The 26,361-nt window shown below is 44.1% G+C and overlaps 1 protein-coding gene across 1 annotated transcript; it reads left to right on the forward strand.

Moving 5' to 3' along the window:
- Positions 1-742: 742 nt before the first annotated feature.
- On the forward strand, positions 743-5,218 carry LOC120928293. The gene has a single exon (XM_040339391.1). It carries the CDS (start codon positions 743-745, stop codon positions 5,216-5,218), a length of 4,476 nt encoding a protein of 1,491 aa, XP_040195325.1.
- The last annotated feature ends 21,143 nt before the right edge of the window (positions 5,219-26,361 follow it).

Here is a 26,361-nt window from a genome sequence, read left to right on the forward strand (position 1 = left end):
ACGCCCTCCTAGAGTACAGGAACCGCTCTGTAGCCGTATTTTGGCTATAGGGCGGTTACCAACTGGTTAAGCAATCAATCCATGACAAAAAAAAACTACACCTGCATGGTGCAGCATTGGCTCAAGCCAGTGGAGATTTTAAAATCTATATGGACACAAAAGCATCTTTATGCTGTGTAGCAGAGCGTCCCAGAGAGAGCCTGGAAAAGTCCTGTTCGGGGTTTACACCTCTCCCAGGCTCCTCTCTTATACGTTCAGGGATTTCTGAGCTCTGATCCAGTACGGGTGTTGGCCCTCTCACCCAGGCCAATTTAAGCTCACCTGTGCAGACAGTCTTTGCTCTGCCCTGGGACACAGATAGTGTTGGTCTGTGAGAGCAAAGAGGTTGGTAACCAAAACTGTTAAGCAATCTATGTGGAAGCTGACAAGCTGTAGGTTTGTTCAGCCTGGTAGTGAGGGCATGCATATTGTATAGTTAGAGCCGGGACACGGCTAGGCTTTTTGTTTAATTACTTTTGTTTTGTTTCTTCTCTGCACACTGTACAGCACCTGTAAAAAGACTTTGTATATAGCACCAATAAACACCCCTCTGTTTTCACTTATCCCATGGACTTGGTATCTGTGCCTGCTCATCCCCGGGAGCGTTTTGTACCTGCTACCTATCCCCCAGCTTACATATGGTGGAGAATGCGGGCAGCAGTAGTAAGTTACTATTTAAAAGGCCAGTACCTAAAGTGACAACATGGAGGAAATCCTCAAACAAATGGTGTTAGCCAACGCTGCACAACAGCAAGCCAATGCTATTGCACAGGAGCAAACCAAGGCGCTGTACCAACAGATTAATGCTGCACAAGATCAATCACAGCTGTTGATTAGTGCTGTACAGGAGCAATCGCAGAGGCTGTTTGAACAGCTTGCCACTGCTGCAGAAGCGGATAGGAAAACCCTGACTAAGGTTGCAGAAACGCTAGCACAGTGGGCACCTGCGGAAATCAAGGATATTGGAAGCAAACCTTCAGCCATCCATGTGGCTCGCTTTCTGTCCAAGATGACTACGGATGATGATCCAGAGGCCTTCCTGTTAACATTTGAATGGACCGCTGAGAGGGAAGGTTGGCCTAAAACTCGATGGGCAGGACTGATTGCCCCCTTACTGTCTGGTGAATCGCAGAAGGCCTACTATGATCTGGAGTCGGCAGAAGCGGGAGACTATGAGAAGGTCAAGCGGGAAATTCTGGCGCGACTCGGTGTCACCTTGGCCGTTCGAGCACAACGGGTCCACAGCTGGTTCTTCCAAGTTGAGAGGCCCCCAAGATCGCAGATGTTCGATCTAATCCACCTGGTGCGAAAATGGCTACAGCCGGAGTCCCTGTCTGCGCCACAAATAGTGGAGCGTGTGGTCATGGACCAATTCCTGAGGTCACTGCCAATACCCCTGCAGAAGTGGGTGAGTCAAGGAGACCCCAATTCGGCAGATAACCTGGTGGAACTCGTTGAGAGGTACTTTGCTGCTGAGAACCTGGTCACCACCCCAACAGCCGCACAGACTTTCCACCCAAAGCCACGGTCTCCCCAGGCAACCGGTAAGACTGTTCCAGGGGAAGTGGGTGGTAAGCATGGCAAGGAAGTAGAGGGGAGGATTTTTGGTGCCAGGACTGAAGTTTGGCGTCCCAAACAAGGGAAACCACTGCCTGTCAGCAAACCGAACTGGGGAAACATCAGGTGTTTTCGTTGCCAAGAACTGGGACATGTTGCAGCAAACTGTCCATTGACTGATGAACCAATGCAGTGTGATCTGTCCATTAGAAGGCAGTCTATGTTTGCTGCTGTTTCATGCGCTTCAGCGCCAAATGTGGGGAAACACATGTGTCAAATGACTGTTAATAATAAGCCTATTATGGCCTTGCTGGACTCTGGAAGTCTGGTTACTTTGGTTACAGCTGAGATGGTTGAAACTATGAATTTTCATGCTAAAAAAGTTGCTGTGATCTGTGTACATGGGGATACCCGGGAGTATCCTATAGCCACAGTTCAGTTTAAAACTGGCTTAGGTACGGTGTCCCATGCGGTCGGACTTGTGCCCCACTTGGTGCACGAGGCCATCATTGGTAGGGACTTCCCTAAGTTTTGGGAACTGTGGGATCGTCCCGACCCGGTCGAGGTACCTGACTCAGTCGCAGAGCCAGAACTCCTGGCTAATCCTGATATTGGGGGTTCAGGGGACTCATCTCGGGGCTCTCCGAGCTTTCCTTTCTCAGTTATGGCAGGAGAGCTGGAGGAGCCTGAGGAAGTCCCCACAACCAGTAGAGCCGGACAGCCGTCTGCTGAGCCTACGTTGGAGTTTGCTGACCTTAATGTGCACAAGGAAAATTTTGGTACTGAGCAGAGAAAAGACCCTACCCTCACCAGGGCCTGGGAAAATGTAATGGTGATTAATGATGTACCTGTTGAACCAGGGGATAGGACCTGTTTTCCTTATTTCTGCAGCAATGAGGATTTACTGTATCGTGTATGTAAAATGAATGATGAAGTGGTTGAGCAGTTGGTGGTCCCTAAGCCATATAGGCGGGTGGTGTCGGAACTTGCTCATGGGCACTTGCTAGGAGGCCATTTAGGGGTTGAGAAAACCACTGAAAGAGTGTTGCACAGGTTTTACTGGCCTGGGATACAGAAAAATATTGAGAATTATTGTCAATCCTGTGCTGTGTGTCAGATGTCAGCCCCACAGCCTCACTTCCGAAGTCCTTTAGTGCCCTTGCCCATTATTGAAGTGCCCTTTGAAAGGATTGCCATGGACCTTGTGGGTCCGCTCCCCAAATCTGCCCGTGGTCATCAGCATATCCTTGTGATCATGGATTACGCTACACGTTACCCTGAGGCCGTTCCCTTACGCGCTGCGTCTGCTAAAAACATTGCCAAAGAGCTGTTCATGGTGTTCAGTCGGGTTGGCATCCCTAAAGAAATCCTTACAGACCAGGGTACCCCATTTATGTCACGGATAACTAGGGAGCTGTGCAAGTTATTTAAGGTGACGCAGTTGCGAACCTCGGTGTATCATCCTCAAACGGATGGCTTGGTGGAACGCTTCAATAAGACATTAAAGAGTATGTTAAAGAAGGTTGTGGACAAGGATGGGAGAAACTGGGACTTCCTGATACCGTACTTGATGTTCGCCATCAGGGAGGTTCCCCAGTCCTCTACGGGGTACTCTCCATTTGAGCTGCTCTATGGGAGACACCCTCGAGGACTCTTAGACATAGCCAAGGAAACTTGGGAGGGGGAACAGACACCCCACAAAAGTGTCATTGAGCATATCGCTCAAATGCAGGAGAGGATTGCAGCAATCATGCCGGTGGTAAAGGAACACTTACTGCAGGCCCAAGCAGCCCAACAGAGAATATACAACAGGGGGGCCCAACTCCGTGTTTTCTCACCTGGTGACAGGGTCCTCGTGTTGGTTCCCACTGTTGAGAGCAAGTTCCTGGCTAAGTGGCAGGGTCCCTTTGAAGTAATTGAAAAAGTTGGGGAGGTCAATTACAAGGTGTATCAACCAGGTAAAAGGAAGCCCGAACAAATTTACCACATAAATCTGTTAAAGCCCTGGAAGGATAGACTAGCGTTGACTACGAGGTCCCTCCCTGTAATGCCTAAAGGTATTGAGTCCCCTCTGATCCCTGAGGTCACCATTCCAGACACCCTGTCATGTTCCCAAAAACAGGAAGCTAGAGAGTTCCTGATAAGGAATAGAGAGAAATTTTCAGAGTTGCCTGGCACGACCTCAGCAGTTCAGCATGACATTGTTACTGAACCGGGGGTCCGTGTCAAGCTCAAGCTGTACCGAATTCCTGAAGCGAGGAGAAAGGACATCAGTGATGAAGTTAGAAGGATGTTGGAGCTAGATGTCATTGAGGAATCCAATAGTGACTGGTCTAGCCCCATCGTGTTAGTCCCAAAACCGGATGGCACTTGGAGGTTCTGCAATGACTTTAGGAAGCTTAATGCAGTGACAAAGTTTGACACGTACCCAATGCCCAGAGTGGACGAACTTATAGACCGACTTGGCAAAGCTCGCTATCTGACCACTTTGGACTTGACAAAAGGGTATTGGCAAATACCCCTGACTGCTAGCGCCAAAGAGAAGACTGCATTTGTAACCCCGGAGGGATCCTTTCAATATAAGAAGATGCCTTTTGGGTTGCAAAATGCCCCTGCAACGTTTCAGAGGGCTATGGACAGGACCCTAAGGCCTCACCGACAGTATGCAGCAGCCTATCTAGATGACATAGTGGTACATAGCACTGACTGGGAGTCTCACTTGCCCCGTGTCCAGGCTGTCCTTGATTCCCTCTTCAAAGAAGGATTTACGGCAAATCCCAAAAAATGTGGCATCGGTCTAGAGGAAGCCAAGTATTTGGGCTACACTATTGGCCGTGGTGTCATAAAGCCCCAGGTGAATAAAATAGAAGCCATCCAGGAGTGGCCACGTCCTGCAAATAAAAAGCAGGTCAGGGCTTTTCTTGGCATTGCGGGGTATTATAGAAGGTTTATCCCAAATTTTGCAACTATAGCTGCCCCACTGACAGACCTTACGAAAGGGAAAGACTCCGTAATGGTGAAATGGTCCCCAGTAGCGGAAGAATCTTTCCAAGTCCTGAAAAAAGCTCTTTGTGCACAGCCAGTGCTATACTCCCCTGATTTCGCCAAAGACTTTTTGGTTCAAACGGATGCCTCTGATGTGGGTATCGGGGCAGTACTATCACAGGTACACAATGGGGAAGAACACCCTGTGGTGTACCTAAGCAGAAAGCTTAATGACCATGAGAAAAAATATGCAGTCATTGAAAAGGAGTGTTTAGCCATAAAGTGGGCCGTGGATGCACTCAGGTACTACTTGTTGGGGCGCCAATTTGACTTGATAACTGACCATGCTCCCCTGAAATGGATGGCCCAAAAGAAGGAGACGAATAGACGGGTGAACCGGTGGTTTTTGGCCCTACAGGATTACTCCTTCACGGTAAAACACAGGCCAGGTGTTGAAATGGGGAATGTAGATGCCCTGTCCCGTGTTCACTCCTGTTGGGCTACAGGTGTTCCAACCCTGGGGTTGAAACAAGGGGGGAGGATGTGTAGCAGAGCGTCCCAGAGAGAGCCTGGAAAAGTCCTGTTCGGGGTTTACACCTCTCCCAGGCTCCTCTCTTATACGTTCAGGGATTTCTGAGCTCTGATCCAGTACGGGTGTTGGCCCTCTCACCCAGGCCAATTTAAGCTCACCTGTGCAGACAGTCTTTGCTCTGCCCTGGGACACAGATAGTGTTGGTCTGTGAGAGCAAAGAGGTTGGTAACCAAAACTGTTAAGCAATCTATGTGGAAGCTGACAAGCTGTAGGTTTGTTCAGCCTGGTAGTGAGGGCATGCATATTGTATAGTTAGAGCCGGGACACGGCTAGGCTTTTTGTTTAATTACTTTTGTTTTGTTTCTTCTCTGCACACTGTACAGCACCTGTAAAAAGACTTTGTATATAGCACCAATAAACACCCCTCTGTTTTCACTTATCCCATGGACTTGGTATCTGTGCCTGCTCATCCCCGGGAGCGTTTTGTACCTGCTACCTATCCCCCAGCTTACAGCTGTTATGCCCATATAGCTGCTTTAGTGCCCATATAGATGCTGGTGTGCCTCAATATGGGTGCAACATCATCTATATTAGGCACAATATCAGTTATATGGGCACAATGGCATAAAGATGATATTCTGTCCATATTTCTGTCTCCTATTGTGCCCAGTGACACTGACCTTGCAGTGCTGCCAGTGTCGGGACAAGGTTATCTGGTGACCAGGGTGAAGATGCCAAACTGCGCTAAATTTTGAGTGTCTTCAGTTAGCCTAAAATACAGATTTCTTGTAAAAAATTAACAGCTACATACAGAATGCCCAAATGATTTATACTGAGCAAGAGAGAGATTTTTAGACATTTATAACTGACCTTAAATAATATGTAACTGATCACATGCTTGGTCAGAAATGATTTTTTGCAGATGCTCACCTCCTTTGCAATCAAAACATCTAGCCTTAAAAATGTCCATTACAGATTTGTAATGAGCCTGGGAAGTAGTAGAATTGTCCTGGTCTGGGGTCTTATTAGAGTTGCTGGATACTGATAATTAAACAGTAATCTACAAACACTGATTACAGACAGGCCATGGCACAGAAACAAGCTGACATTAACCCAACTTGTTCTACAAATATAAGTTGGCATTTCACCTGGCAGCTTCCAAGGCTTGATTCAGAAACTTCTTAGCTGGCCTGGGGTGAGCTCTGGTGACTGCTGGGCTGGATAGTCGCTGCTGAGAGAACGTTATCTTCCTGCTCCGCCCACCCTCGCTGCTGCTCTGACTGTGATCACTCTTACTTGGACAGCAGCCAAACCTGGGGGGATCGTCCTTCTCCTGTTTGGTACAGCGGCAGCTACAGAGAAGGAGGCACTCAGTTCAGTGTGCGGACTGTATAGGAGTTCAGAACACGGGGTAGTGTGACAGCTGGGCAAGATAAGATGCTGAAGAGCTTCTCCTGAGTGTTCTGAGCATAGTGCAGCTCTCATCTGGTGCCCCCTCTCCTCCCCGCCGTGCCTGCAAGGACTGCTCAGGAATCTCACTGTCTGTGTGCAGACACCTTGCCGATTCCAGGGGGGGGGGTCACTTGACCCCCCTTGCCTATACCAGCGGACGCCCATGCTCCCAACTGTCCCAGAATAGGTGTACCTAATAAAAAAGTTTGTAAAAAAAAAAAAGAATAGGTGGGCCCCCTGGACTATGATCCCCCTGCAGTGCAGCTGGCTTCTCATCCTTTCTCTCTTGCTGGCTGCACTGCAGGGGGATCAGTTCCAGTATCTGCACCCAGCACCCCCCACCACTCTGAATACCACCCACTCTTCTTCTTGCTCCAATCCCCCTGTGTGCCCCCCCCCCCCCGCAGCATTGCTGGCTCTCATCCTTGCTCTCTTGCCAGCTTCAGCTACTGTGGGGCACATGAGGATTGGGTTCAGGATGGAGTCATATTTACCAGCCTCTTCCTTTCCTGAATGAACATAGTGAGCAATTGGTACCGATCACTCCAGTGTTTATTTACAACTGGAGCATAGTAAACTGTGTTTACTATGCTTTAGTTTGCGAATGATCAGGAAGCTGCTCTGTACACTACATTTTACATTATGGACTCCTGCACTATATAGTATACACTATATTGTAATATATTACCAACTCCTGCACTATATACACTAGACGCTCAGAACATGTGTTTTGTTTTGGTTAGATTTGTATGTTACTAATTTTGTTTTGTTATGGAATTTGTTTAGTTTGCTCTCAGAATTTGTTTTGTTTTCATTAAATTCAATTTTGTTTATTCATTTTTGAATGAATTCCAACTTTTCAGAATGATTAGAATTCAGATCGGTCGAAAAACGATTGACAGATTTGAATTCTGTGTGAAGAATAGCTGGTTGTTAAGTAGCGGACCGGGAAGTTGGCTCCCCGCATCCTTAACAACCATGACTCAGAATGCCGGCAACAGAATTTTTTTTTTTAAACGGCATAGGGTCCCCCCAAAATCCATGCCAGACCCTTATCGGAGCATGCAGTCTGGCAGGTCAAAAAAGGGGGGGACGAGTGAGCGAGCAGGTCAGAAAAGGGGGGGAATGATACCAGGCCACATGCCCACCCCAAAATCACCCTTGTCCCCATGTGGATGGGGACAAGGGCCTCACCCCCACAACTGTGAGTGTCTGCGGGCGGATCCCCCCCAGATCCCGGAGCAGGTAACTCGTTTTGACAGGTACCCGCTACCACTTTTGGCTCAGTTTGCAGTGGCAAGCTGAGCCGGAAGTTGCAGGGCTTCACTGCCGGTTTCTCTTAGTATGGTGGCACCAGCACCTGATAGCCAATTGAAGAATCGCCTCAGGTGAGGACACCGCTGGATGTTTGGACAAGTACGTGCCCTAATAATAAAGTCAGCAGCTACAGTATTTGTAGCTGCTGACTTTTATTTTTATTGGGCTAGCCTGGAGCTCCTCTTTAACATTTAAAGGAGAAGAACCATATTGTAATTTGTCCCTTGGGATCCAAAAGAACTTAGATATCTTATTTTATTTTATTTCTATAAGTTATTTGAGTCTCTTCACCTGTAGAATGTTAATCTTTAAATCTTATTCGGTCTGGGACACATTCCAATCCCCATTTCAAAGAGATTTGGCATCTGTCGACTAAAACTTTGTGGTTCGTTAGATTCTTTCCTCTCCCCTTCTTTCCATGCCTGATCACAAAATAGTGTTCCAGGCCTGCAGAAATTGAGATTCCTCCAGTCAGAGTATCATATCATATATGATCTGGTATGGGGAAAAGTGTAAAGGAGAGGCTCTGGTGCAGCACCAGAGGTCAAATACAGTGGCCACTAAAGAAAAGGAATCAAATGACATGGCAAACTTGACAACAGGTCATATTTGTGCTTGCCAAGGCCATATGACATTTATTGAGCTCTGGATATAATAATTTAATGGTGACAGACACATCTACTGTACATCATGACAAAGCAGTTCTGGTGTATTTTCTGAGTACTACCATTACTGTAAGCAGCATTAATACCTAACCTGCATCTAGCTATATCCTTTTCTTGAATAACATGTTAGAAGGAAAGAAGATGACAGGAAAGTGATAAACTAACTGACAACTTAACATTTAGGAGCTGTATGCTATATGTTAAAGCTAGCTGTGCGGTAAAGTGAGGAAACTATCTTATCCAAGATCAGTGGAGGTATATAAAACAGAAGGCTAGTAAGCAAAATCTGTAAATTTGCTCATCGCTGTCATAAATAATGAATATGCATTCACCATTAAAAAATTACAATAAGACGGAAGTGACAGGAGCACAGTTAAAGGACTATGGAATAGACATTGCTATAAACCTTGACATTACTTGGAGTGTATGCAGTCATTTAGAGAAATAACATTCACAAAGAGCTGTGACTTCAGCCTATGAAACATATAAATCTCAGGAGATATTTCATACTGCCATACTGAGTCAGTAGTGTAGAATTGAAATAAATGAACAAGGTCACAATGCATGACTATATGAAAAGGCAACCGGTGAGCTTGAAATTGTTTCAGAGAGGCAGGATGGAGGTGAGTAAGTTTAAGCAGTAAAATAGTTTGTATACATATACAGTGCCTTAAAAAAGTAATCATACCCCTTGACATTTTCCACATTTTGTCATGTTACAACCAAAAATGTAAAAAAAAAATTGGGGAGTTTATGTGATAGACAAACACAAACTGGCACCTAATTGTGAAGTGGAAGTAAAATAATATGTGGTTTTCATACATTTTTACTAATAAATATCTACAAATTATGGAGTGAATTTGTATTGAGCCTCCTTTACTCTGATACCCCTAACTAAAATCTAGTCGAACCATTTGCTTCAGAAGTCACCTAATTAGTAAATAGAGTCCACCTGTGTGTAATTTAATCTCAGTATAAATACAGATGTTCTGTGAAGCCCTCTGAGGTTTGTTATAGAACCTTGGTGAACAAACAGCATCATGAAGGCCAAGGAACATACCAGACAGATCAGGGATAAAGTTGTGGAGAAGTTTAAAGCAGAGTTAGGTTAAAAAAATATCCCAAGGTTTGAACATCTCTTGTGGAACTGTTCAATCCATCATCCTCGGAATTCTCGTAATCCAAAGCACTCGCATATCAAAGCGAGTTTCCCCATAGGAGTCAATGAAAATTTAAAATAATTTGTTCTGCATTGACTTCAATGGCATGCAATACCGCATGTGGCCAGAGATGGGCGCCAAAGAGCATCGGAAACACTGGTAAAAGCCAAAGGACAGCTTGGCTGACCTCGGAAAGCCTCGGAAACACCCAGGAACTGAGTATTTCTGAGTATTTCCAAGCATTTCTGAACGCCTCCACTCGGATCTGCTTGGCTCCGGTGCCCCCGCATCTCAGGCCAAATGCGATATTGCACACCCCATTAGCTTGGATTCTGCTAGTTTTACGAGACAAAACTTGCAAACCAAGTCAGAATTTTTTTTTAAAAGTTGCTCGTGTTTCAAAATGCTTGTTAACCACGTTACTCCTAAACCGAGGTTCCACTGTACTTCCTACCAGATACAACCAACTTAAAACCATTGTTACCATTGTATAATTAGTAAGGGAAGGGACACCCATACCTCCAGATGGGCCCAACCCCCCTAATTCTGTGGAAATCTGTGACCACGTACCGTTGTGTGTGTGATTTATACTCTAATACCTATACATGACCACTATATACCAGTGGTATCTACTATAGACCACATGATACATGTGTATCCGACTACCATAGACACACATATGCAATTAATTTTTTTCGGTTGTCTGTCAGATTGGCTAAGTTCTCCCATACCCTGAGCCACAAGTTTACCAGCACCTACCCAGTATCTGTCATGGGGAAGCTAATATTTTAGTGAAACGTGTCGATGAGCAAGTTTTTGGAGGCATTACTGGCTATTTTTTGACAATACAGAGATGGCTCAGATTTGCTGTTTGTCTTCAGCTCACGGGATCATCTGCTGTCCCCTGTCCTGGTTCTCAGTGGAGATTGGTGCATCCATATAAGTATGTGGTTCTCTTTTAACTTATAATGCTATCCAACAGTTTTTGAGCAGCACAATTTGTGTTGAAATAATATTCTGCAATTTTTGAAACTATTGTTAAATGGCTATACCAATAGACTAATTTAGTAATAAAATACTATATTTACAATCATAGAATACTCATGATTGTGAAAAGAATGATATAGGGCTCAGAAGAAGGACTACATGGTCCGAAACATGTCAGGCATCATTCAACACTCTTGTTCCTGCTAGCCCAACACTGTTTAAGGGCAGCTCAGTGATACATTAGTGTTACTTGAGCATACATTTGTATGATATACATACATTTTAACATGTCTTTTTGATATTGACTTCTCTGTAATTTTTTATTATATTTCTATACTTAATAAACTACTTATTTTATCTACTTTGGTCTGTCTGGAAAAACCTGAGGGGTACTACCGTGCCTTTGTGCACTAGGTTCTTCTATATTTTTTCTCTATATTGGATTGGACGGATCAGTAGCCCACACACACATTGCTAACTCCTACCTTATTTAAATTTCTATGTTTCTTTGTTTCGTTGGGGGGCTTGTTATCCCCTTTTCGTCGGCACCTCCCAGGCCTTTTAAGAGGTTTCAGATACCGGGAGGCAGGGTGGGTTTTATGATCACGTGACCGCCGTGATTGGCTGCCACAGTGGTCACATAATGGGGAGTTTTCCTTTAGCTGGGTGCAAATCGGTACGCAGATATGCATCCTCTCGGTGCCAAGGCCCACCCACTGAGAGGCCACATATTTGCATTGCGTCGCCGCCTAGGGGTTATTAGGTAATGTACAGGATACCATTGATGGGTCCTGGAAAACAGTTGTCTATGATTGCTGCTCGGTTTGTGACCCCTTTAAGGGGGGCAGCAAGAGACAGTTTGGGAGTTCTAAGAGATTCTCACCCATACAGAGTTAGGGGTTCTGGAGTGATCTAGAAAAAGAGTAAAAATAACTTGCAGTTCTCTCGGGATTATTAATTACTCATATGGGACCTAGAATTTGAAAGGCTTGGAGAGATTTTGGGTGGAAAAGAGCCTCGAACCCTTATTATGGGTACTTTGATCCTAAGTTGCTTAATGCATCTACAAGAGAGAAAAGGGGCAGAAAGGAGTCAGCAGATGTCTGCAAGGTGTTGAGAGTCGCAAGACACAGTTGTGTGAAGTCTGTAAGCTGTCTGATTGAGACACATCTGAGCTCATGTGACCTTTTCAGTGGACCACAAAGCAGGACTTTGAAACCATGTCAATGGACAAATGTTATGGATGGTAAGCCAAATCTTTATTTTGTGGGCCAGGCGTATGGACTTTTTTTTTCCATGTTGAAATAAGCTGCTTTCATTTATCCTCTTGGAAAATAGACTGTTGCTTTTACGAACAAAGCAGGCTGGTGATCCTGGGCTCCCCCATATTACAGTATTCATTGTAGAAAAAAAAAGTTCTTGTTGTTTCATGTACTGCCAATGCATATGCAAAAAAAAACAACATAAAATACATTATAACATAAGCATAGGTATAGTGATAGCCTAAGGCCCTGTACACACGATAGAATCCATCCGCTGAAAAATCTCAGCGGATCGGTTTCAGCGGATAGATTCTATGGTGTGTACATTCCTGCGGATATTTATCCACGGAAATTTCCCAATTCCAGCAGATAAAAATTTGTAGACATGTCTACAAATCTATCCGCTTGAATTGGCTCCCGCGGATCGATACGGTGGTTTGTACAGACTCACCGGATCGATCCGTCCGAAGGGATCCCCCGCATGCGTCGTAATGATTCGACGCATGCGTGGAATTCCTTTTATGACAGCGTCGCGCACGTCGCCTCGTCATCATCGCGGCGACGGCGCGACACGTCATCGCGATGGGATTTCGGGGCGGATTTTGATCCGATGGTGAGTACACTCCATCGGATCCAAATCCGTGGAAATCCTCGAGAGGATTTATCCGCGGATACGGTCCGGTGGACCGTATCCGCGGATAAATCCTCTCGTGTGTACTAGGCCTAAATGTTACAGAATGCACTTATGAAAATGTACTTACTGCCTTTCACTGAAATACTACCATTCTCTGAGGATTTGCAGCCAGTTTAATGGTGGGAACCCTAAAAATAGGACACTAAAAAATGCACTAACTAATATGGACTGCAAAATTACATTTTGTTTTTAAATCACTTCTATTCCAGGTAGTAGCTCATGCAGATGCCTACCCACCTGTTTTAGGGGAGCTGTTGAGGCTGCTACTTGAATACTAGTACCAGATACTGATTTTCTCTTGATTTGCATTTAAAGTGTTTTCAAGTTGTTTTTTTTTAAAACCCCCACATACATTATGGAATTAATAATAATAGTAGTTTTTTTCTATTTTTAAAACTCACTCTTCTCTCCCGCTTCCATCTTTAGTGTGGGCATCTGAAGCCCACTTCTTGCTTCTTCTGGGATATGGTGCTGCTGGCTACCCAGCATGCACTGTGATGGAAGTTACTAAAATGAATATTTTGTGTTATGTTACTTTTCTCCTGAGCTACTCAAATGTTGCCTTTCTTGCATTATATTCTTTTATTTCTTGATATATATATATATATATATATATATATATATATATATATATATATATATATATATATATATATATATATATATATAGTTATAATACATATGTATGTGAGTGTATTAGAAAATTACTTTCCTTAAGAGACATTATAGGGTTAAAATCTCGGCCCAGGAAGAGACTAAGTGAAAACAGCTGTTGCTTCTACTGCACTCCTAAACTCCCTCCTTCCGGCCCACCCCATCGACTGAAGAATTAAGCCCCTGTGAGCTTGAGTGGGGGGGCCCTGTGCTTCTGGATATACCACGAGGAAATTTGTGCCAAAAATGGACTTGCAAGGAGAAACCACCCTTATATGGACTGACCAATCAATTGTGCTCATGTGTATGATGTAATTTTGTCTATAAAGCTATGGAAATAAATGTGTTCGGTCTCTTGGACGCTGGAACACCGAAAGAAGCAGGGCTCCCTCTCAGATTTCTGCATGCTTTCATAATTTGGGTCAACGGCAGAATGTGTTTTGCCCTGAAGTTGAGTCAGGGGTTTAATCCTTTTCAGCACCTCTCGAGTTCACTCCTGTGCAGTGCATACAAAGCGCAGCGCACTCATTGAAGTGGAGGATGCCCATTGACTCCTGGGATTGATGGGCGGGCGGAAATTACGCGGGCGAGGTACAGCGGACGCAGAGCCTTCAGCTTCTTAAAATGAGGTAAAAAGGTTAAAGAAAAAAAAAAGGGTTGGATGAGTCATTTACATGTGATCATGAATGCGGGGGTGCAAACTTTAAAAAGTGGGTGAAACTCTGCTTTAAGTTGAAGCATTTTTAGGCTTCAGTTGTGCAGCACTGCACCCTTAAGAGAGTTTGGAGCCCTCTTTCAGAACAAAGAAATAAAAACCTACTGCTGTAATTTAACAAGAATTTGCTGCTTTGTGAAATTCATCACACTGAACTGTTCCAGTGTCTCACTTACCCAGATAATTCCACCTTTTGTCCATTACATGGATTGCTGCTCGCAGTACTTGAGATTATTTTATTTCAGAAAAGGAAGAAAATCAGACGTTGAAATATAATAGTATCTGGAAACGCTATACAATAGATTTCCTATGCAAAGCAAAAAGCTCTTAACACAGAAATAGTAAAGGTCAGGACTTATACATACAGTGGGAGAAATGTCAATGGAAAACTCTTGAGACTCGAGCAATAACTTTTTAAAGCCTGACAAACCACCAAGGTGCTCAGTATTTATGTCTTTGGCCACAGCTCATCTCAGGTGTCATTTACAAGCACTGATCATTACTGCTCAGTGGTACAGATCTCCAATCGTATAGTATAAAGAAATGAAATTATAGCGGGTGTCATAAGGTCAGAAACATGCATTTAAAACACACAAGGTGACCTTGTGTCCACTTGTCAATTAACCCGAGATAAAAATGACTTCACCCAGCTGTGAATAAAGCACAGCATAGACAGGTTTTTCTTGATAAAAACTATGGAAACCACTACATGAATAAAACAGACATATCTGCCAGAAAATTATGATAATGATTCAGGAGTACATTTAAAATATAAAGGTTTCATACCAGTCCCTCATGTTTAAAGTGTATTTCCACTTTTGCTGTCACAGTTGAGAAAACCCCCAGTGGCCCCATATGTCTGTTACATATTCCCATACACACAGCATACCAAAACATAATTTAGAAAATATTTATAGGTGTTTGTTTTGGAGCAGGCCTTGGGCAGACTGCAAGCTACTCTGAATAATTTGAAATTGGAGTAAACCTAATGCCTCCCACACACGACCATTTTTCTTGTCAGAAAAAAAAACGAAGTTTTTCCCAACGTGATTCATCTCCAGCCTGACTTGCATACACACGTTCATGCAAAAAAAAACGTCTGACCAAAGCGCGGTGACGTACAACACGTATGACGGGACTATAAAGGGGAAGTTCCTTTCAAATGGCGCCACCCTTTGGGCTGCAAACTTGATTCTGAGCATGCAAGTTTTTTCCCCTCGGAAAAGCATACACACGACCGTTTTTTGCGACGAGAAAAAAACTGGCGGGAAACACAATGAAAAAAAAAGAGAGCTGGTTAAAAAAAATTTGCGGGCAGTTTTTTCGCCGAGAAAACTGCTAGGGAGCATAAATAATGTGAAACAGTGCAGCGCAAACATTTAAATATTAAGAAACACAAAAAAGTCCATAAGTGAAAGTGTAGAAGAGAAATCCATATGGATTTCATTCAGTGGAGCGGGTTCAAAACAGGTAACCAAAAGAATCCTCCACCAAGAAGTAAGGATGGCCTCTCACCTCAAATATTCGACCTTCAAGAGGCCACAAAGCATGATAATCAATCTCAGATCTCAATAGGAATGATCAGGTGGTCGCTTGACAACTCCAAGATGACAATGGAACATCCATAGGTAGCAGCAATGTGATGGGTATGAAATAAAGGAAGAGAGATCTAATGCTCTCAGTAGCAACAAAACAGCATTTATTAAAAACAATAGTGGTACACTCACATGTAGCAGCACTCTCAGCCGAGTGCGAGCTCACAGACGGATAAAACTGTCAGATGCAGCATGCAGCATACAGCGGCGATCGCGGGTGACGTCACACGTAGCTCCTCCCCCTCGTATGTTCATCAGCGTAGGGCAAAGAGGCACGCAGACGTCCCGCTGCTTGTAAAAAATATATAGCGGTGACGGTGTCATGACAACCGCCCATCGAATCAGGCCATTCGACACACACAGCCTATAATGGCTACAAAAGCGGCGACTAAATGGCGCGATCACCGCAGTCCGGAAAGAGCAGCAGCTTGGGCCGGACGCGGACCGTGGGCCGCCATTTAGTGATGCCCGAACTAAACCATCATAAACACCATAGGAGTTTTACCCCTGTAAAAAATTCACAAAGAATATGCATTTAAAAATTATACATATATAAAAAAATATATATGTAAACTGATGTCAACCACGATCGCCCTGAATGAATTATCCTCATTAAATAAACCATAACATTTAAGGTCTACATCTCGATCCCCATATCAATAATATTTAGTAATGATCAATAACCACCCATCTGCATACCGGACATAAAATGAAATTCCCACAGGAAAACTGCAATGGAGCTTTGGTCGGGAATTACGGCCGTGTGTATGCTCCATCGCAGTTTTTCAAATAGGAAAACTGCCGGGAAAAAGACCGCCAGGAATCCTGGTGGAAAAAAAAAAAGAGCTGGTTCTGTTTTTTTTCCTGGCAGTTTTTCTGTCGGGGAAAACTGCGATGGAGCATACACACGGCCGGTTTTCCCAGCCAAAAGCTCTCATTGCAGTTTTCCCTATGGGAAAACCGGTCTTGTGTACGAGGCATGAGGATTAAACTTTTTCCAGGAAAGTGGGTGGTTAGTTTTTAATAGGAAAGCAGAAAGACTAGCAGGATCACCAGATATTTCACATAAAGGAAGCAGTACAAATAGAACAGGATATGTTCTCATGCAAGTACATGGTACAGCCACACATCAAGAATATGAAGTGTTGGGGTAACAAACACTTTAAGGTATAAAAAATACCACTTACCAGAGTCTTCTATTTATCCAGTGCTGTGCCAATCTGCAACTCTTCTCTCCCCTCTTCCTTCATTCACAGGGCACAGAGGCAACAACGGGAACCATTGGCTCCTGCTGCTGTCAATCAAATCCTGTGAGCCAAGCCTGTTGGCCAAGCTGTATTGATGCACATAGCCCAGCTTGGGAGTGCCCCCATAGCAGCTGGCTTCTTATGGGGGGTACTTGCAGAAGAGGAAGAGGGGACAACACCGGCAGGTGACTCCAGAAGAAGAAGTAAGCTGCTGCTCTGTGTAATACCATTGCACAAGGCAGATAGGTATAAAATATTTATTATTCTCAGCAAAAAAATAATTTTCAATTACTTAAAGTGGAGGTTCACCCAAAACCCTTTTTTTTTAACATTAGATTAAGGCTCGTTTTGTCAAGGGGAATCGGGTGTTTTTTTTACAATCGAAGCAGTACTTACCGTTTTAGAGATGCATCTTCTCCGCCGCTTCCGGGTATGGGCTGCGGGACTGGGCGTTCCTACTTGATTGACAGGCTTTCCGACAGGCTTCCGATGGTCGCATACATTGCGTCACGATTTACCGAAAGTAGCCGAACGTCGGTGCGCAGGCGCCGTATAGAGCCGCACCGACGTTCGGCTTCTTTCGGCTACTCGTGACGCGATGTATGCGACTGTCGGAAGCCTGTGGGAAGACTGTCAATCAAGTAGGAACGCCCAGTCCCGAAGACCATACCCGGAAGCGGCGGAGAAGATCACTCTCTAAAACGGTAAGTACTGCTCGGATTTTAAAAAAACTACCTGATTCCCCTTGACAAAATGAGCATCAATCTAATCTTAAATTATTATTTTTTCGGGTTAACTCCCGCTTTAAAATAAACAAAAGTAGTAATGCAGTAATGTGGCATACCTAGTGTATCACCCAGGGTGAATAATTTTGCTATGAACCCCTAAAACAATGTTTTCAGTGATATTATTGAACTAAATAACAGTAGAAAGAAAACCTGTAAAAAAGAAAACAGACAGGCAGGCAGGCAGGCAAAAGGCAGACAGAAAAAAATGTGGTGTCCTCTGACATTAGTGGGCAGTTTAGAATTGACTGCTTACACTGTAGGTCAATGGCAAATTCCCCCCTTCCATGGGTGGTTGTTGTAGGTGCCAGTCTCAACACGCCAGTACTAGGTGAGAAATCAATCCATTATTGGTCACTGTTCCACTAATCCATGTGTTCCATTGTACCCTGGTTGAGTCTTAATTGTAGCATAACATTGCAAGAGTGCAAGCTCTTTTATAAAAAATAATTGGCTTGTTTTCATAAATTAGCTCCAGAATTTCCTCTGTATAATCCAACTTCAATGCTTCAGATTAATTTCTTACTGATTTGTTATTACGAGTAGAAAATTGGCTTTATGTGTTTCAGCTAAACTGAAATTCTGCTAGTTTCTCATTGATAACTTTGGATGATTCAAATAGTATTTATAAAGGCTGTATCTAGTGTTTGAATAACTGTGTTGTATGAAGCAAGCATGGAAAGTTTTTTTGTACACATGAAAGTTTATCAGGTCAGATAAGCCCATAAGCAATGACTTTTTTTTGTTTATGTAGTTCTTCAGTTTGACAAATAATCACATTGGATCTCATGTACAACTTGTTTTGGTTTAATAGAAATTGACTATTTACCCTTCAAAATTTACCTTCTATCCTCAGGGTCCCTATACTAAACTTTGAATTCTCACGAACTGAGAGAGCTTGTCTTCACTGAAACAAGGATGCTCTGTTGAGACAGAGTCAGGCTGACAAGAATGTACATCGTGATGCATGGAGGACACATGTTACAAGCCATGGGACACAGTTTCCGTCTAACTTTTATTAGATCTGTTTTTTTACATATATAAGCAATTGCATCTGATGTTCCATTCTTTATTTCAAATTGTTAAGTTGTGATTCTTTAGAACATCCAGCGAACACCCTGCCCTTTCTACAAAACATGGTTTAACCTTTCTCTAATCCTGGGTAATTCTAAAGAGGTTATAGCGCACATGACTAGTGTTTCAGTTTAGTGAAGATTAATCCCAAAGCAATCATTTCTTCTTTGATTAGCCCTTTTTAAACAAAATGTGAATTGCTAATTGCACTGATTTTATGTATGTTTCATTTGCAATTACAATGATTCGTAGGTGCTTTTGTTGTCAGTTGATTAGGTGGATACCAAAAGAATGGTTTGCTATTTGTTCTGTTTCAATATATGCTCCTTGGCCTGTGAACTCTTTTCTTATATAGTAAATGCAGTTTTAAGTGTCAGCTGCCCAATTCACACCAGAAAACAAGGTGGTTCTGAAAGACTGGAAAAATCACTGAAAAAGTGAAAAGCTTTCAGCTTAGTAGGTACAAGAGGGAACCTTGGACAAGCCTTCTTTAGTAATCAGTGTTGCTGCATTATGTAGTCAAAAAAGTACTTGTCCAAATTACATTAACCACTTGCTTACTGGGCACTTAAACCACCTTCGTTCCCGGAGCAATTTTCAGCTTTCAGCACTCTCACACTTTGAATGTTAATAACTCAGTCATACAACATTGTATCCAAATGAATTTTTTGTCCTTTTTTTCATACAAATAGAGCTTTCTTTTGGTGGTATTTGATCACCTCTGGACTTTTTATTTTTTGCGCTATAAATGAAAAAAGGCGGAAAATTTTGTAAAAAAATAAATTTTTCTTAGTTTATGCGATAAAATTTAGCAAAATATTAATTTTTCTTCATAAATTTTGGCCACAATTTATACTGCTACATGTCTTTGGTAAAAATAACCCAAATTAGTGGATATTATTTGCTCTTTGTGAAAGTTAGAGAGTCTACAAGCTATGGTGCAAATCATAAAAAAATGATCACACCTGTTGTACCGGTGCCTATCTCATTTCTTGGGGCCCTGAACACGCCAGGAAAGTACAAATACCCCCCAAATGACCCCTTTTTAGAAAGTAGACATTCCAAGGTATTTAGTAAGATGCATGATGAGGTTTTTGATGTTGTAATTTTTTCCCACAATTCTTTGCAAAATTAATATTTTTTTTTTTCCCCTCACAAAATTGTCATTGTAATAGGTTATTTCTCTCACATGGCATGTGTATACCACAAATGACACCCCAAAATACATTCTGCTACTCCTCCTGAGTATGGCGATACCACATGTGTGGGACTTTTTCACAGCCTGGCCACATACAGAGCCCCAATATGCAGGGAGCGCCATCAGGTGTTCTAGGAGCATAAATTACACATCTAACTTGTTGACTACCTATTACACTTTTGAAGGCCCTGGAGCACCTGGACAATGGAAATGCACACAAAGTGACCCCATTTTGGAAAGCTAACACCCCAACGTATAATCTATGAGGCATAATGAGTCTTTTGAACGTTTCATTTTTTTCCAAACGTTTTTGGAAAATGTGGAAAAAAAATGAAAACGCAATTTTTTAATGCAAAGTTGTCCATTTATAAGATATTGCCAACACATAGCCTGTACATAGCAAAAATTACACCCCAAAATACATTCGGCTACTCCTCCTGAGTATGGCGATACCACATGTGTGAGACTTTTTTACAGCCTGACCACATACAGAGCCCCAATATGCAGGGAGCACCATCAGGTGTTCTAGGAGCATAAATTACACATCTAACTTGTTGACTACCTATTACACTTTTGAAGGCCCTGGAGCACCTGGACAATGGAAATGCCCACAAAGTGACCCCATTTTGGAAAGCTAACACTCCAACGTATAATCTATGAGGCATAATGAGTCTTTTGAACGGTTTATTTTTTTCCAGATGTTTTTGGAAAATGTGGGAAAAAATAAAAACGCATTTTTTTTACAGAAAGTTGTCCATTTATAGGATATTTCCAACACATAGCATGTACATAGAAAAAATTACACCCCAAAATATATTCTGCTGCTCCTCCTGAGTATGGCGATACCACATGTGTGAGACTTTTTTACAGCCTGACCACATACAGAGGCCCAACATGCAAGGAACACCAACAGGTGTTCTAGGGACACATAGCATGCACATGACAAGAATTACACCCCAAAATACATTATGCTAAGCAAAGGGTAAACAAAAAAATGTACCTGTGGTTTTAGTAGCGCAGTTGTCCACGGGACGATAGCACTGGTCCAGGCAGCAGGCAGGGACTTGGTCAGCAAAAGAAAATGCAATTGTCCAGGCAACAGGCAGGGATATTGTCAATAGTCACCACAGGCATGATGGCATAGGTCCTACAGGCAGCAGGCAGAAGTAGGGCCTCGTTCAGGACAGAATGGGGACAGGGGTAGAGGCTTCTCCCACCCAAATCTCTTTGAAGCCTCCGGGCAACCAGACCCTAATCTAGAATGAGAAAACAAACAATAGTTTTCTTCATCCAGAAAAACAATTCTGGAGCCCCTCACATGTGAGCCCCCTGTGCTTTGAATCCCACTAGTCCACTGGCAGGGTAAAAGATCAGTTCAAGAGGCAGGCAAAAAGAATGGTCAAACGGTCCAAGGTCAGTTCCAGATCAGGCAGAGGTATAAACAGAATCGGTAGGCATAAGCGTAATCAAACGGTCCAGGGTCAGTTCCATATCAGGCAGAGGTATAAACATAATCGGTAGGCAGAAGCGTGGTCAAATAACAAGCCAGGGTCAAATACAGAGCAAGCAGAGGCATAAGGGGTGTAAAGGTAAATGGCAGGAAGTGACTAATAATTTAGTAAGGAATGATGAATGAATGAATGAATGAAAAACTTATAAAGCGCGGCGCATGCGAACTGAATCGCTTCTGGGCGCTAGTTGTTCGTGTCTCATGTCATCAAAAGAGCAGAGTTTTGATTCGTCTTCTGAAAGTCAGGTGGTTTTCCTCCAACCGAATGCTGGTTGGTAAAGCGTTCCATAGTCTAGGACCCTGAAAAGCAAACCTTCTTTCTCCTTTGGACTTGTATTTGGTTTTTGGTACCCTGACCAGATTTTGGTCGGTGGATCGCAGAACGCGATTCGAATTGTGAGGTTCTATCTTGTCGCAAAGATATTGCGGAGCCTTCCCATGGATGCACTTATGTGTCAGGCAGAGTGCTTTAAATGCAATTCTGTCTTTTACTGGCAGCCAGTGAAGGGTTCTCAACGAAGGTGAGATTGATTCCCATTTTTTTTTCCCAGTCACAAGTCTGGCGGCCGTATTCTGTACGACTTGCAGACGAGAGATTTGGTACTTTGGGAGTCCGAGGTAAAGGGCATTTGCATAGTCCAGTCTGGAATTCACGATTGTTCCCACCACGACTGCTACGTCTTCTTTGGGGATAAATGGAATAAGTCTGCGTAGTAGGCGCAACAGATGGTGCGCTCCGCTGACTACTGACCCTATTTGTGCGTCCATTGTCATGAAGGTGTCGAAGATGACCCCGAGACTTTTGACTTTGGAGCTAGGGGTGATGATTTGGCCCAGAATGGGCGGGGGTGTCCAGGTTGTTGCCAGTTGACTCTTTCGGCTGGCGTGAAACATAAGGAGTTCTGTTTTTGAACTGTTGAGTTTAAGATAACTCTTAGTCATCCAGTTTTCTATCAAAGAGAGACATTTCTCTAAACTGAGATGATGATCCTTTTTGTTGCAGATGCGAAAATACAGTTGCGTATCGTCTGCATAAGAGTGATAGAGTAGTTCTTGGCTACTGATAATATCAAAGAGAGGGCGAAGATAGATGTTGAAAAGCACCGGTGACAGGGGGGATCCTTGGGGGACTCCACATGACACCGTGCGCTTTTCCGACGTGAAACAACCCAATTTAACTGTTTGTGATCGGTTTTCAAGAAAGGAAGAAAACCATGGTAAATCACCTTCTGCGACTTCTGCTACCTTGGCTAGTCGCATCAGTAACAGTTTGTGGTCTACCGTGTCAAAGGCTGCGCTTAGGTCCAGCAGAACCAGGAGACAAGATTCTCCTTCGTCTGCGGCCTCGAGGGCATCGTCCCATATTTTGAGTAAGGCCGTTTCTGTCCCGTGTCCGGGACGGAAGCCTGATTGTAATGGATCCAGTAGATTGTGGGTATCTAGATGCTGTTGCAGCTGTTGTACCACTACTTTCTCCATTATCTTGGAGAGAACATTAAGGCCTGTTATGGGACGGCGGTGAGTTGGGTCCTTGGGATCCAGGTTAGGTTTTTTCAAGATGGGCTGGATTGTGCCCTCTTTCAACAGGGATGGCACTGTGCCTTCCTTAAATGACTGGTTTATAAGCTGTGTGATGGGTGGTGCCAGGATGTCGGCACATTCCTTCAGCAGTTTGGTGGGGATGATATCATTGGGCGATGTGCTGTTCCGCAAAGCACCAATGATATTTTTTGTGGTATCGATGGAGATCGGTTCCAGAGTGAACTTTGTTGATTGTAGAGCGTTTCTGTGGGTGTTTTGTGGTTGATTGACGGTGGGGTTGAGGGGGGTATTGTTTTGCATGATGCTTTCCCGGATTCTTTCAATTTTGTTGATGAAGAAATCCGATAGTTCATTGCAGAACTCTTGGGTGTCTGAGTTGGGGACTTCAAGACATCCTGGGTTCATGGTCTGGGTGACCATCTTGAAGAGTTCGCGGGGGCGGTTTAGGGCGCTGTTAATCGCCAAAGAAAAATGATGTTTCTTGGCTTTGAAGATTTCTTTATGATATCGTGTTGTTATTGCCTTGTAGATGATGAGGTTATCCTCTGCAGGACTTCTTTTCCAGGCGGCTTCCGCCCTTCTGCGCTCTTGCTTCAGAAGCGACAGCTGGTTGTTGAACCAGCCGGACTTTCTTTTTCGAATGCAGGCTTTGCGTTTCGGTGCTACTAAATCGGCTGACTGTAGCAGGGCTGCGTTTATGGCGTCCAGTGTATCTGCGGCTGTTTGATGTGGATGGATTGTTTTGATTCTGTTTCCCAAGGTAGATTTGAAGAGTTCCGAATGGAGCTTCTTCTGAGATCTAGCCCAGTGTATTGTCACCGGCTTGGGTGCTTTTATCACTGGGGGAATTTTGGAGATTATGAAATTAATTGCATGGTGGTCTGTCCATGGCAATGGTTCATTTTCTAAAATGCTTATTTTCAGATTTTGTCTGAAAATTAGGTCGAGTGTGTGACCTGAAGCATGTGTTGGCCCGCATATAAGTTGCTGTAGCCCTAATCCCTCCAGGTGATCAATGCAGGCGTCCGCAATGGGATCCTGTGCGGAGTTGGCCCACAGATTAAAGTCCCCGAGCAGCAAAAGGTGATAACGGCGGAAACAGTCAACTATGCAGAGGCCTGGTTGGGAAGGGCATTGGGCACAATAAAAACGGGTGTCCCTTCTCACTCCTTCTTTGGAGCACACCCGGCATTTCTTTTGGGAATTTCGGCCTGTTGGTCCGGGAGGGATTTTATCTGGGAAGTGGCGCTCGTAGAGTCGGCTTACCACATCGGATCAAATGGTTGCTGGTGGGTTGCTGGGGTATAAAAGGGCAGTGGTGACTTCCTCCTGGTAATAAAGGTAGGATTTGGGTCTTGGAGTGGATTTTCGATATAATACGTAGGTGTTGTATATGGCCAAATTGAATAAGTAAATGGAAACTTTTTTATACCACTGGTATGATCGTCTTGTGGAAAGGTAGGGCTCGATCATTTGATCATTGAAATCGACACCCCCCATGAACTTATTGTATTCGTGGATAAATTTAGGTTTCTGGATTTGCCCATTCCTCCTTCTGATGGTAACGCATGTATTGTTGTGGATGGTAGAAAGCACGTACACATCCCTTTTGTCCCTCCATTTCACGGCCAGAACTTCCTCATTCCGTAAACTCGCCGTCTCCCCTTTTCTTAGCTTCTTGGTGACGAGGCTTTGAGGAAAGCCCTTCCGGTTCGTCCGTACTGTGCCACATGCTGGTGTCTTCTTTCTATACAGGTTTCGGAAAAGGGGCAAACTTGTATAGAAATTGTCCACATACTGTACAAGTGGTAGCCTTTCTCCATGAGTGGGTTTAGGAGTTGCCAAACAATTTTCCCGCTGGTTCCTACATAGTCTGGGCAATTAGGGGGGTGTAGCTGGCTATCCTTTCCTTCATATACGTTGAAGGCATACGTATATCCGGTGGCTCGGTCGCACAATTTATAGAGCTTCACTCCATAGCGGGCCCTTTTGGAGGGAATAAATTGCTTTATGCCGAGCCTGCCAGAAAATTTTATAAGGGACTCATCCACGCATATGTTTTGGTCCGGGGTAAACAACTGGGGGAAAATTTGGGAAAAATAATCAAGTAGTGGCCGAATTTTATAAAGTTTGTCAAAATTTGGGTCATTTCGGGGAGGGCACTGGGTATTATCACTGTAGTGTAGGAATCGCATGATCATTTGAAATCTGGACCTGGGCATTTTTGAGGAAAAGATGGGCATGTGGTAGATGGGGCGTTTTGACCAATATGATCGTACTTGGCTTTTATGATTTAGTCCCATACAGAATACAAAGCCCAACATTTTTTTAAACTCTTCCACTGTTAGGGGTCTCCATTGGAAGGGCATAATAGGATGTGGGGTGACTGGAAATAAATTGTTGGGCATAGAGATTGGACTGGGAAACAATTGAGGCAAGCATGTCCTCAGTAAAAATTTAATTGAAAAAATCTATTGAGGCAAAATTTTTTGTGTCCACCTGGACTCCTGGCTGGGCAGTGAAAGGGGGAATGTTGGCTTCTTCTGAATTAGGAGGAAGCCACAAGGGGTTCTGAAGGGAATAGGGAAGGCTGGCATGGGACCTACTGGTACGTGACCTTGCTTGACGAGGTGTTGCGGTTCTGGTGGATGGCACAGCGGTTCTGGTGGATGGCACAGCAGTGCTGGTGGATGGCACAGCAGTGCTGGTGGATGGCACTGCCTCCTTAGCAATACGCCTTCGTCTGGCGGGCCCTCTTCCTTGTCTTCCTCCTCTTCCTCCTCTTCCTCCTCTTCTTCCTCTTCTTCCTCTTCTTCCTCTTCTTCCTCTTTTTCCTCTTCTTCCTCTTCTTCCTCTTCCTCCTCTTTTTCCTCTTCCTCTTCACTGCTAACTACCGGCTCATAGTCAACATCAGATTCGGCGTCTGACCTTGCGGAGGAATCCGAATCGCAGAGCTCCCCGTTGCTCTCGTCGGCCGCAATAATTTCGTATGCCTCCTTAAGTGAAAAAGATCTTTTAGCCATCGTTGGCAATGACAAAAGATGGCACGTGGCACTGATGGCACTGACAGGTGGCACTGATGGCAAATGGGACTGGCAGATGGCACGGGCAGATGGCACTGATGGCAGGTAGCACTGATGGCAGGTGGCACTGATGGCAGATGGCACTGATGGCAGATGGCCCTGATGGCACGGGCAGATGGCACGGGCAGATGGCACGGGCAGATGGCACGGGCAGATGGCACTGGCAGATGGCACTGGCAGGTGGCACTGATGGCTGATTGCACTGGCAGGTGGCACTGATGGCAGATTGCACTGATGGCAGATTGCACTGATGGCAGATGGCACGAGCAGGCGGCACTGGCAGGTGGCACTGATGGCAGGGGCAGGTG

This window comes from Rana temporaria, chromosome 2, assembly GCF_905171775.1.
Source record: "Rana temporaria chromosome 2, aRanTem1.1, whole genome shotgun sequence".
Classification (NCBI taxonomy): domain Eukaryota; kingdom Metazoa; phylum Chordata; class Amphibia; order Anura; family Ranidae; genus Rana; species Rana temporaria.

Excerpts from the sequence above, each read along its gene's own strand:
- LOC120928293 (XM_040339391.1), top strand. The coding sequence starts at position 743 with ATGGAGGAAATCCTCAAACAAATGGTGTTAGCCAACGCTGCACAACAG.